This window comes from Chaetura pelagica, unplaced genomic scaffold (genome assembly GCF_000747805.2).
Source record: "Chaetura pelagica isolate M959 unplaced genomic scaffold, ChaPel_1.0 scaffold343, whole genome shotgun sequence".
Lineage (NCBI taxonomy): Eukaryota > Metazoa > Chordata > Aves > Apodiformes > Apodidae > Chaetura > Chaetura pelagica.
In genome coordinates this window covers 1,097,286-1,109,948 of record NW_009952873.1, presented here as the reverse complement: position 1 = coordinate 1,109,948, position 12,663 = coordinate 1,097,286, and the positions used below count along the sequence as shown (strand labels likewise).

At 49.2% G+C, this 12,663-nt stretch overlaps 2 protein-coding genes across 2 annotated transcripts in view; one reads left to right on the top strand and one right to left on the bottom strand.

Moving 5' to 3' along the window:
* The window catches only part of WASH1 (WAS protein family homolog 1), a 12,832-nt gene extending 6,689 nt beyond the window's left edge, over positions 1-6,143 (top strand). Inside the window, exons 4-10 of the mRNA XM_009995219.1 lie at positions 1,204-1,340; positions 2,266-2,401; positions 3,352-3,556; positions 4,039-4,203; positions 4,529-4,687; positions 5,335-5,403; positions 5,968-6,143. Of these exons, the coding sequence (XP_009993521.1) occupies positions 1,204-1,340; positions 2,266-2,401; positions 3,352-3,556; positions 4,039-4,203; positions 4,529-4,687; positions 5,335-5,403; positions 5,968-6,113 (1,017 nt within the window). The 3' untranslated portion in view covers positions 6,114-6,143. The remainder of the gene's footprint in view (positions 1-1,203; positions 1,341-2,265; positions 2,402-3,351; positions 3,557-4,038; positions 4,204-4,528; positions 4,688-5,334; positions 5,404-5,967) is intronic.
* Positions 6,144-7,900: 1,757 nt separating this feature from the next.
* The window catches only part of DDX11 (DEAD/H (Asp-Glu-Ala-Asp/His) box helicase 11), a gene marked incomplete at its 5' end in the record, with an annotated part of 25,772 nt that continues 21,009 nt past the window's right edge, over positions 7,901-12,663 (bottom strand). The window contains 7 exon segments of the mRNA XM_009995218.1: positions 7,901-7,930; positions 8,098-8,252; positions 8,429-8,504; positions 9,104-9,188; positions 9,614-9,714; positions 9,881-9,949; positions 11,878-12,027. Of these exon segments, the coding sequence (XP_009993520.1) occupies positions 7,901-7,930; positions 8,098-8,252; positions 8,429-8,504; positions 9,104-9,188; positions 9,614-9,714; positions 9,881-9,949; positions 11,878-12,027 (666 nt within the window).

The window sequence follows — 12,663 nt, the reverse complement described above, 5'->3', positions numbered from 1 at the left end:
TGTCGTCTTAAAGCTGAATCGAAGTCTCCATTTCCCCCATACAAGCACAAAGAGGGAAGGAGGACTTGGAGAATGGGATCCAGAAGGGATGCTGGATGTAGTGAGGCAGAAGGAGGCTGTATACAGTATTTGAAGTGACCTGTTTGGTCATCTTCTAGTGACAGAAGATGAGAGTATGACCAATTATTTAAAATTACAAACTGTCCTGGTTAGTGCTCTGGTTTATTTCGGTATGAACACTTAGCACCTCACAGCTGCCAGGTTGCTGCTTGGCCTAGTTTGTGTGTTAAGAACGGGAGCTGTGAAGGGGTTGAGGAGTGGTGTGGGGAGGGATGTGGAGTGGAGGTTTGTCCATCCTGGGCTGTCTCTGGGTTCCCCCTACAGCAAAGCTTGCTGTGGGCACTGAGCTTCATCCCCTAGAGCGTGTGACAGCGGGCAATGTCACGCTAGCTGAATACTGGTCTGATCTGGGATGGCAATTCCTGTGCTCTATAAAAGTCAAGCAGTTCAGAAGTAATAAGTCCTTTTCTAAAGGGAGCTCTATATATTATGCATGAAGTTTTAGAACCGAGAGAGAGGAGATTTCAGTTCATTAGAGTTGAAAACTCCTGTAAATCCCTCAGGCTTTGCAAAACCATCTGGCACACGTTCTACCCTGCACACTCCCTTCTGCCTGATCTCTTGTCTACTGCAGGCACTCTTGTTTTTTCCTAACCTCTTTTTCCTTTGCCTTTCCTGCATACTCCACCAGTGGGATCACATCCTCTTAAAACATCAACTGAAGGCAGCAGAGGGGAGCATAATTAGAGATGTTTATGGGACTCTGCCCATATGAAATTGTCTAGCAGTTGGAGACACTGTTACAACTAGCTTTTAGACTCTCACACTTGATGCCTGATTCTGGTTATAGAGCCCGAGTGGTGATTTTATTTTGCTGGACCCTTGCCACAGAAACACCAGTTCAATGTGACCCATCCATGGCACAAAAAGCACATGTCATGAGCCTGAACTGCTAAAATTTGTCATGAGGGTGGGGTTGCAATGTTACCTATGTGTTTCCTTGCTCAAAGGGAGGAGAAGAGAGAGCAGTAGACTTCCCAGACCATGCAGTGGATCCAGCAGTGTGGGTTGTGGTGGCTGGGGAGAACTGTCTCAGCAGCTCTGGTTTTAGCATCTTATCACCTGTTATCTGTCTTCTTGCAGGAAAAGCTCAAGTACTTCCCTGTTTGTGTGAACACCAAAATTCACCAGGAGGATGATGCAGAAGAAGGCCTTGGCAGCCTCCCCAGGAACATCAGCTCCCTCAGCTCGCTGCTGCTCTTCAATACCACTGAGAACTTGTGAGAGCTGGAGCAGCACCGTGTGCTTACCTACCCCTGCTTCTCCTCATAGGAGCTTTCTCTTCCCTGCGGGCAGCAATAACTGCTTGCTTTGCTGGGGGTCTTACATATCAGGCTCCTAACAGGATAGGGTTTGGCACTTCTCTGTTAGCTTCCAGCTAGGAACCCTGTCTTCCTCGCTCTTCCCGTTGCGTGGAAGGAATTGTTTTGTCTGACCTGATCTTCCACTCGCCTGCTTTCAACCCAATTTTGCACTTCCTTCCCCAACTTAAGTTTTACTGTCATTCCCCTGTAATTCTTCTCCAGCCTTGAGAGCTGCTGTCACTCCTGCCCTTCTCTGCTCCATGTGCCAGCCCAGGTACTGCTCCTTCTCCTGATGATTCCTCACAGCAGCACTTTACCACCCTCGCTACTTTAAGGTCTCTATTGCCTCCCCCAATGCAGTTCCCTTTCCCTTTGGACTTTGCCTTATGATTTCTTCTTCTCTTCATATTAAAGAGCTTCTTTAAACCCTTCTTTAGCTTTCAACCAACGGACCCCCTCTCTCTTCACCTAAGCCATGGGTTATTTCCCTTCTTTGTCTTTCCTCCTGGACCTTGAATGACAAGTCACCAGAAGAGACTGGCATCTTGCTGCAGCCTGTAGGACTGTTTCAGGGAAGGTGGTGGGAAGGGGAGAGCTTGATCATTATGGCAGTTCAGTGGGGCTTTGCTTTGGGAGGAATGTGGAGCCTGCGTTGACAGGGTGCAGAGCTGATCAACTCCTGGTTGTGGAGGCATGGGAAAAAAAGGCTAAAAGAAGGCAAACATGTTCCACCTTTGTGAGTGAGTTGGGAAGTCTCCACCTCCAATATCTTCTTGATTACACTGTTTCTTTTGGCCTTAGCTCTGGCAACATCACTGAAATACTTGTCCTCTGCTGTTAGGTACAAGAAGTATGTTTTCCTGGATCCTCTGGCTGGAGCAGTGACCAAGACCCATGTGGCTCTGGAAACAGAAACAGAAGAGAAGCTCTTTGATGCTCCTCTCTCCATCACCAAAAGGGGACAGCTGGACCGACAGGTGAGATGCAGCTGTGGGGCTGCAGCTATTTCCCCTTTGGAAGATTGTGCTCAGTTCCCTGAGAGGAGAGAGCTTCTGTAGGTTGGAGAGCAGGTAGAAGAATGGCCCATCATGGGGCTGCAGAATCTCTTCCTTATCAGAAGGACCTTGCCTGTTTTTGTGCTTGAAGTCCTGGTGTGAGCCTGATGACTGGGACAGAACCCTCAAACTTGGCAGGCATTTCTCTCTGCTCAAACCTTTGCAGAGCAGTGTGAGAAGAGTAACTCAGTACTGCTTCAGCTTGCTGATACACCTTGGGGATGTAGAGGAGTTTGGAGGCTCCATCACATGATCATCCCCCTTGTGCTAACTCCTGAGCCTCATGAGGAACCTGAAGGTGAGATGCCACTGCTAGGAGGTGCCTGGGAGGAGGTACGATCCCCATCATTCTTACTGGGAATGGGCACCTGCTGGTGCAAACAGAAGGGCAGCCAGCCTGAGCAAAGGAGCAATTTGCTTATCATGTTGGACCAGAGGAGGTAGCAGTGCAGCTGTAACAAGTTGGTGGTGCTTCTTCTGCATCCTAATCTCAGAAATGGTTCAGGCACCATTCTCTTCTAAGGGACAAGGGACTGGCTTGATGTAGGCTGCAGAAGTTGATGCATGCAATGTTCAGAGAAGAGAGTTCACTTGCTAGGAACTAGGAAGGGTGAGTCCTGCACCTTGTCTTCCTCCTGCAGCTTGCCTTTTCCAGGCTTGGTCTGCAAGGGATAGCCTCTGAGCACAGTTAGTAGCCTCTGAGCCAAAGGACAGTAGCACAGAGTTGTAGGGGTTTTTGATGAGCAGCCACCGTACCAAGGCACACAAGCCCAGCTCTGGCTGCTGCCCAGGCTCTTCTCTGCAGTGTCCCCATTTGCTGCCAGGGAAAGCAAGTGCGTAGTCACTACCTTTTTGCTTTGGGTTTCTTTCAGGTAGCTGAAAACTACTTCTATGTGCCAGATCTGGGCCAGGTCCCTGAGATTGATGTGCCATCCTACCTGCCAGACCTGCCTGGCATTGCTGCAGATCTTATGTACAGTGCGGATCTGGGCCCCGGCATCGCACCGTCCGCCCCTAGCAGTGCTATTCCAGAGCTGCCCACTTTCAACACTGAGTCTGTGGAGCCTTTGCAACCAGGTATTTCCAATCCTGATCCCAGGACCCTGTGAAGGAGGAATGCAGGGATTGCTAGAAGATGGAGACAAAGCAGAAAGTCACTTGGTGGATTTCAAGCTGGATGTTGGTGATACCTCTAGCTTGTGTTTGGGCTTGAGTAAAAGCTGCAACCTGCTCAAGTGCTGGCCAGACTCGGGGCCCCTCCCCTCCCACTCCCTACATGGCTAGGGAGGAGGAAGCATGGTCTGCAGGGTGTGCAGGGACTTAGGTGCCTCGTGGCAGCCTGGCAGAATGCCCTTGGGCAAGCTGGGCAGGCCCAGTGATAGCTGGGGAGTCTCAAACCCTGCCTGCTGTTAAGAGATGCTGTACAGGGTGGGAGTGCTCTGCTGCACAGTGTCTGCTGAGGACTCTGTCTTGCCACTGAGGCATTTGAAGCTCTGACATGAAACTCCCAGTGTGCTGTCCTCTGGGACTCTTCAGATGCAACTTCGTTCATCTTTCAGACCTTCAAGATGCTGAGCTACTGCCGCCTCCTCCACCACCACCTCCCCCACCACCTCCTGTTATGCCAACTACTGTGCCTCCACCACCTCCCCTGCCCCAGCCCACTGCCCCCTCTGAGCCAGCCCGGACAGCGAGTGAGGAGAGCAGCAATGCAGTGCCTGCAGGTAAGGGCTGGGTATCTCCACAGCTTTGCCAGCAGAATCTGTCTGACTCCTTAGTTTCAACCTGTGTCCTTGATTGGTTCCCTGTGGCTTCCCAGCCTTCCAGCAGAGGAGGGAAGCTGCTCCTGCCTGCTGGGGAGCTGCAAGCGTTGAGTTCCACCATGATGAGGCTGAGTGTGAACCTGTCACTGAGAGGTGTCTGGGCCTGGCTTACAGTCTCAGGCAGAAGTTGGTTGGATATCAAGGCAGCCCTTTCCCTGGTGATGTGGTTGGGCCTATAGCTGGTGCACTCACCTGTGGCTGCTACCTGTCCTTCTTGTCCCTGCAGCTTCAGTTCAGGGAGCCCCAAAGGAGGTGGTGAACCCTTCTATTGGGCGTGCCAGTCTTCTGGAGTCCATCCGCCAGGCTGGTGGCATTGGGAAGGCCAACCTCCGCAGTGTCAAGGAGAGGAAGCTGGAGAAGAAGAAGCAGAAGGAACAAGAACAAGGTACTGAGGCTGTTTAGCAGAACTGATCTTCCTTGCTGTCTGCCCCAGGCTAGGGAGCTGTACGTCTGGGAGGAAGGTGGGCTAGCCAGGAGCACAGTGAACCAAGAGAGGGGAAGGCATTGTCTCTCCTCACAGGCTGGTGTAGGTCTTTGGTGTTCCCTGTTCATCCAAAGCTCTGTGAACTCTCTAAACCCCATCTGCCATGGCATTCATGTTCTTGATGGAGACCCATTCTGTTTCAGGGCATGTGTAGAAGTTTCACACCTGCTGCATGGGGGACAGACGCAAAGGAAACCCTGGGGCCAAGATGGGCAGGACCAGGCTAGTCTGAGCATGTTGGTTTAGGTAACTGGGGAGGTTACTGCTGGAGCTGGCTTGGCAGAATGAGACTGCAAATGCCTAGCACCTCTTGCCTCTCAAGGAATTCCAATCTGAAGATTTCCCCAGAGATGTTGTTACCCTGCAGTGTTTTCCTGACCTGAAACTGGACTACAGTGGGAAAGATTAGGGGTGGGATACAAGATTATTAGAGGTTTCGTGGGATTTCTTGTACATAATCTGAAGTCAGTATTTCAGGAGAGTGCTTTTGCTGTAATGCTAAGTTCAGACTGACGTTTCTTATTGTCTGACTTGTTTTGCTGTTTCAGTGAGAGCTACAGGACAAGGTGGCGATTTGATGTCAGACCTCTTCAACAAACTGGTGCTGAGGCGCAAAGGTACTTACTGTCCTGCAGGGTGGGCTACTCCTCCCTAGGAAAGAGGGAGAGCCCTTTCTTGGCACCTCAGTGGAGTCAGCCACAGCCCTAGGAACAGAGACACTTTGCCTGGCAGGTGTGTCACGGCGTGGCTGGGAGTGTCTTTACAGAGTGAACAGGGGAATCTCCACCTCCAAGTCCCACTGGAGGCACTGGAAGAGGTTTTGTAAAGCAGAGGACAGGCATGGAAAGCAACCTCTGAGATAGGGACAGTGGTGCCTTTTTTAATCCAGTGTAGGGGCACCTGAGATGCCCCAAGGCCTTGACACATACCTGGGGCATTTAGGGCCAGTGTTGCCCCTCGGTACCTGGCACAGGGTAGAGGAAGTCATGGACTTGCTCAGGTGGAGTTAAGTGAGCCCTTGTGCAGGGCTGTGGTGGCCTTAAAGCGTGTTGGCTGGTGTGCTTGCCTGGGTCACCTGGGTGCTGTGAGCAGTGGTATGAGATGTCATTTTCTCCTTTGCTGAGCCTCTGTGTTCTCTGGTCTCCAGGTGTCACTCACTGGTGCTTTTCCTTCCCTCACAGGTATTTCAGGGAAAGGGCCAGGAGCCTCTGGAAACCCAGATGCCCCTGGAAGTCCTGCCGGTGCCTTTGCTCGTATGTCGGACTCAATACCACCCCTTCCACCCCCACAGCAGCCTGTGGGGGATGAGGATGACTGGGAGACATAGATGGGGTCAGTTGAGTGTCTGTGTGAATCCCAGGACTCTTGAACCTTTGAGAGACACCAGCTTGTGGATGTAGCTCTTGGAGGGTGGGCACTGACATTGCAAAGGGACCCTGTGGTTTCTTCTTGAAAAGGAGCAGGAGCAACAGGAGCCAACTGCTGCTGAGATTATAGTTACCAACGGGGGTTTTTCTTAGGCTGTGTTATTTTCCACCCCAAAGACTACTTTCCATCTCAAATGCTGCTGCTCATGCTGGCACAATAAATCCTGCCTTAGCTAGCAGGCAATGGGGCAGTCTGTGCTCAGAGGATCAGAACTAGCATTGCTCCTGATTTAAAGGGCCTTGGGTCTTTCCTAATGTGACTGGTGATGACTGCAAAAGCATCTCTTGCAGGCAAACAGCCCTACCCTCATTTGTCTCCTTGCTGCTTGCCTGAAGCTCCCACTCTGTTGCTAGAAGAAAGAATGAGTGTGCATGTCCCTTTGTGATGGTCTAATTCCTGGTGCCTCTGCACAGGATGGTTTCTTTCTCTACCTGGCTTATGGTAATTCCTTGCCTGTTGCTGTCTGAAAAATTTTAATAAAGTTGAAGGCAGCAGGACTTTGCAGCCTTCACTCTGGCAAAAGCAGGATGTGTGTTCAATTAAGAGTGTTACAGGAAGGCCCAGCTGTCTGCTCTCCTCAGGCAGGAGCTGCCTTAAAACCCAGCACCAGCAGCCCCAGGGCTGGAGGGCACCAGCTGTTACATGCAGGTGCCCCCCAGTCCCTCTGCTGCCTTCACTGGGGTTGAGGCCAGACAGTGGAGTGTGTACCTACAGAAGGGCAGGAGACACACTACAAAAGTTTCTCAGAAGCAGCTGTTTCTCTCCCTGTGGGGCTAATTAACATATAAGGAGTGGGTAACAGCTCTGTGTCTAATTATAAGTGCTTTCCTCATTCAAGAGCCCCAAGAAGTAGCATCCAGCTGCTGACACTGGCAAGGCAGCAAAAGAAGCTCCTGGGAAGAGGTTTGCTCAGGATGACAGAAAGAGCTGGGCATAGCTGTGGGCTTACAGAGGTATCCCTGTTGTGGTGTTTGCCCTCCAGCACTGACCCCTGAACCTAGGATAGAACCCCAGGAAGCTTACACACACACACACAGAAGTTTTACCATTTTCCGCAGAAGTTACCCTAGGCAGTAAAAAAGGCTGAGCAATCCTCTGCATAAGCATGATCAAAAGAGAAATGCTATGCTGTATTATGGCTAATCTTTATTACCTTTGGAAGAATGAGCCAAGAATGTCTTGACTGCTTGAAGCAAGGTAGAAAGAAGGGTTAAGAACTGTTACTCATGGCTGCCGTGTCTCTCCTCAGCCTGTGTCATCCTAACATGACACAAAGTAATGGCCTGATAGTGATTTTCACAAGAGCTGTAAACTGTTTTTGTTAGTCATCAAGCCACCTACACTTGGTGGTTGACAAGGCAGATGTGTTCATCCAAAATAATTATACTCCCCAAACGTGTTTGGGTTGAAAATATTTAATAGTTTTAAATAAAACCCTAACAGCTGTAAACAAAGAGAAGCCTGCTGCTACTGCCTTCCCCTGCCTCAGGCCTACAACCAGGGTCCCCTGCTCGTTATGGTGCTGAAGGCTGTCTCGCTGTCATAGAGCTCAGGTACTGAATAGCAAACATCCACAAAGGAAGCAGAAGGCAGAGATTCACAAACTCCTTGGTACAGAAAAGCAGGAACTTGTGTGGCTTCAGGTGGTCTTCAGAAGTGTAGCTTACAGATGTTCTCCAGTCTGCATCAAGAAGTGTCTAGCTTCCCTCGATGGAACTAGGAACACACAAAACCAGACAGTTTGGCCTTACTCTGGTGCTGGGACCTGCCTGCCTGCCCCAGGTCCAGCCTGGGCCTCAATAAAAGGAAGACTGCAACAAAAGTGAAAGATGAGTACAGTGGGATACAGTTTTGGTAGCACTACAAAAAATAAAACTTCTGACCTTTCTTAACTCTGCAAATGCTGATCCAAAGGCAGTTTTCACCTGGGTTCTCTCCCTGATCCACTGTGGCAGTTTGTTAAAGATGGCAGGACGTGCATACCTGTGGTCCAGGAGCACAATGCTTGCAAAGTCCTTCTGATGGCGAATGGCTCTGCCTGTACAGGGTGGACAATCACATTAAAATGGCCCACTCATGTTTGTTCTCAGGCAAGGAAGCTCATGTTCCCATCACTTCTATTTAAGTCTAATGGTAACATGCTCTTTTCCCCCACCCTCCTCCAGTGCAGTCACATTTCATATCCCCCAGTCTGTCTAAGGAAGGATGAATTACCTATTGACTGGTTTACTGCCTTCATGCACAGGTTTTCAATCAGCACTCTGCTAGGTGCCTGGCCAGCAGCTCTGGGCTGGAAAGGAGAAATAGGCAAGACTGAACACAAGGCAGATGTAAATCAAACCAGGGAGTCATAATGACAAAGTGAGGCAAATACCTTTATCCCTGCAGCATAATTGGGTGGTCAAGGAGACCCTAAGCCAAGAGTAAAGAGGGACAGGAGAAAGGATGCAGTCGGAAAACTATTGAGCATTCACAAAAAGCCAGCCAAAGGCCCTCTTGAAGGCAGAAAACTTGTCCCCAAGCTGTCCAAGAACAGCATCTCTAGCAGGCAGTGAGAAAGAACAAGTGAGCCAAGAGTGATCCACCTTGATCAGCTTTACCACCCTGCATCCTTCTCTGGGGTGAAGGGATCTATCTCCCTTTGGAACTTAGTGGTCCCAGGGAGCCCTGGGGGCATTTCTCTCTACTGAGCTTCTTCCCTGTGTTTAGGACCACCTGTACATGTACAGGATGGAGAAGGCTGTGCTCTTGGTACCTCATAGTCTGGGAAATGAGAACAAGCTGAGAGAAAAAAATATTTGAAGGCAGGCCTGGGACTTGTGTGCTGGGAGGAAAGTTCATAGTAAAAAGCCAAAGTGAAAGAGGCAGAGGTGTAGGTGTCTCTGTTACCATTGTTTTGTCAAGCCAAGTCATTTTTTCCTGGAGCTCTGGAGATTTAATGTTGGGGTAAGGCATTCCCACCATAATCACACACCTGCAAGGGGCAAGGGAGGACTGCATTATTCTTAGTGTCTCATCCGAGAGTGCTTTGCCAACAGACTGATAAATTAGAGGTCACTGTCCCCCTGAAAGACAGCCAGCCCCGAAAACTGAAGGCGGCACTAAAGCACAGCAGTCTGACAAGCACGTTCTGAACAGAAAGCTGCAGAGGGATTCAGGGTGTCAGAACAAGGAGTTTATCCAGCACAGGAAGCCTAACTGCATTACTCACATGAAAAGTAGTCTGGACTAGTGGGTTTTACACCACTCAGCAGACCTGGTCCTGTTGGTTTAAGCACCAACACAAGCCATGTGCACCCCAGGATCTTCTATCTATGCAAGTACTGATGTCTCCATCCTGCTTGCAGTCAACTGCAGCACAAGCCCAGTGCTCACCGTTCCAAGAAGCAGCCACCTTACCTTCCCAGGTCATCAGAGAAGTTGATCCCTTCACTCATTTTGCCTCCAACTACAGAAAGCAGCAGGGCCCCTGTCATCTGTCCTCCTGCCTGGCTGCAGCGCTGCAGGAGAGGGACCAGCAACTTACACCAGAGTAGGGAATATGTCTGTTTCAGAAACACTCCCACATCCTGGGCGAGAGCCCTCTTTCCTTGTTAAAAGCTGTGCTGCCCTTAGCAGCACTCCCATGTGCAGCTGGAATGCCACACACCTGCCAGCCCAACTTACCTTTATGCACTTGGCATATTCCACCAGCACCTGCTCCACCTGGTTGGCTTTCTTAGGCTCCTGAAAGATCTGTTACAGGCAGTGTGTCAGTTGCAGCAACAGGAAGCAGAGTTTAAATAAAGTAAATAATTTTACTCCCATGCCACTAAACTGCACATGGAACTAAGATGAGGGAAGGTGAATTGTCTGGCAAAACAACTTAACCAGCACCTTTCCCCTCCACCCTGGAAATGCACTGCATGTCCTCTACAGCACTTTTCACCTGAGCTCTGAAGGGAGCAGCAGCTGTTCCTGCCCATCCAACGTCCCCTTTCAGCTTTAGCAGACTTGTCTAATTCTGCAAGAAGTTACAAGTCGCCTGAGAGGTGAAAGGCAGGAAAGTAATGTGCACCTCTCCACCTATGAACAGAGATCGAGCAGGATGAGGAGACCCTCCAGCTGCAGTATCTTGGAGGACAATGACAGGACCAATCAATTTGGATCACCAATTTCAATAGGTCCCCTTGCCTAGTGAATAAGTAAGTTTTCTATGCAAAGCATACATAAAGTAATACTTCTTTACATTATTCTAGCATGTCTAATTAGTTACTGAAAGCCCCTGCAGTTAATTAAGCTGCATTTTGATAGATGCTCTACTTTGGCCTAAATCACAAGTTGTTTTCCTAGTAAACAAGGGGTGCAACATGTCTTTCCTGTGACAGTAAGGAACCTAAAGGATGCATGTTCTCTTGGTTAGCAAGAAGTACTATCAAATTTTACCAACCAGAATCAGTCTTTCAGTAGAAAAATAAATGGCACTTCCATACACAAGCTGAAACTATTTAACTTATAGCTGCTAAATCCTATAATTTAATTTTCCTTGTGTAACTTATATATAGTCTCAGTGTGATCTCACCACAGCCACCTCAGGAAAGACTTTAACTTTCCCTTGCTATGATATGATCTCGTGTGTGGGCAGCTGAAAGTCACACTTGCTGCGCTTCTACCAAATTGCTTTGCTAACACACATCCGATTTGCTGGAGACTGCAAAGACCAAACAAGAACAAACCAGAGTTGAAAGGCAGAACAAGCTGCGTGATAGTGGCAAAAAGCCTTGGTGGCCCCAGGCAGACTGCTGGGACCCTGACAGAACACACCGGAAAGGCACTATAAGCAATAGCTGTACAAACACATGGAGGAGCTGAAGCACAGTGCTTCCACCACAGAAACCTACAGGCAGATCTACATGCCAGAATGCCTGCACCAAGGCTGTGAAATATCGCACTGTGCTCTCCTAATCCACCTGCTAAGTTATTTAGCTTTTGGTAAGCAGAAGTCACAGCCAGGGTATACATAATGCGGGTTTTCTTTGCCCCTGGCTTATGATCCAAGATCCCTGCCCCATGCCCTGGCACAGTCAGGCTGCCTGACCTTTGGTACCCAACCTTCAAATACTTGGGAGAGTCATTGCAAAAGATTATATTTGCAGTGATCTCCCTATTTAATGTTTCTCATCACTTCTTCAACACCACTGCTAGTCTTCATTCTCATCTCTGCACTTCTACCAGAAAGAAACCACCACCTTTTCTCCTATGAACTGCAGTCTCATTCCAGACAGCCTAGCCCCTGGTTGTGCTGGTCTGTGTTGAAGGGACACATCATTGAGCCTGGGAGAAACAAATTCCCTGTAAGAGCTGAACTTGAACAGCTCCCCAGCCACACAGGAAGAAGCCTGCTGGTTACAGAAAGTGAGGATTGTCTCCCCCGGCAGCCTCTTCACAGACTGTGCACTTCAAGAATCTATAGCTGCGTTTAATCTAATTTAGATCCCAGCTCAGTGATCAGATGCCTGGGAATTATCATTTATTCATTACTGGAGGGATTGGCTAGATAAACATCCGCTCTGTTCTGCTGTGCAGAGTAGAACAACTGGGTGAGAGGCCTGTAATGCATAGATAATTGGTTGGGTTTTGAAACCTCAATTTAAAGTACCAACTGTCCCTGGCTGCACAATTACCTTCTTCTTAGTTGCCAGGCGGGTGAGCAGCCCCATCTTCTCCCAATGTGTATACACCTGCTTCTCATATTCATAGGAGGGGAAGAAGCACACCACACCCCCTGGGACCACATTGCACAGGTTGCAAAGGATTCGACCCGTCTCATCCATCTGCAATTGAGAAAAGAGCATATTGCAGCTGACAGCAGTCCCAGCTAATGCCATTCCTAATTCTGTCCTCAATCCCAGGAGCACACCTCCCCTGTGACAAGCCTGAGGGGAGGGAACAAAGTGGGAAATACATCAAGTTTAGAAGAGTTCTCTATGTGAAGCTGGGCATCAACAAAACACTCTTCACTGCTTGGCCTCTCCTCCTAATCCACTGTTTCTGTTACTGCTGTGGAACAGTCATTATTCAGGAAAATATGGTTTATGTCCATTGTCCCAGTGAATGGAACCTGTCACACTAGAACAGATATGGAGAGGTAGGTAGCTAGCACATCTGATAGAGATTCAGGAGAGGCAGAGCAGATCCAGTGTCTGGCCTTGGGTACTTACTGGCCCACCAAAGAAAGAAGGGAAAAGATAAGAAACATCTGCGGCTAGTTTGAGCTGTTCTCTGCAGGGCTGCCAGGCTCCACTGTCACTGAGCCCTTTAAACAGTGAAGCACAGTCAGAAATCTCATCTGATGCCCAGCACACAAATGCAGGACCTCAGTATAGACAAACTAGAGTGGTCAGTATTCCTTGTCTCCAATAGCTACCTCTGAGGAAGCAGCTCAAAACCCCTTCTGCTGCTACTCTTTC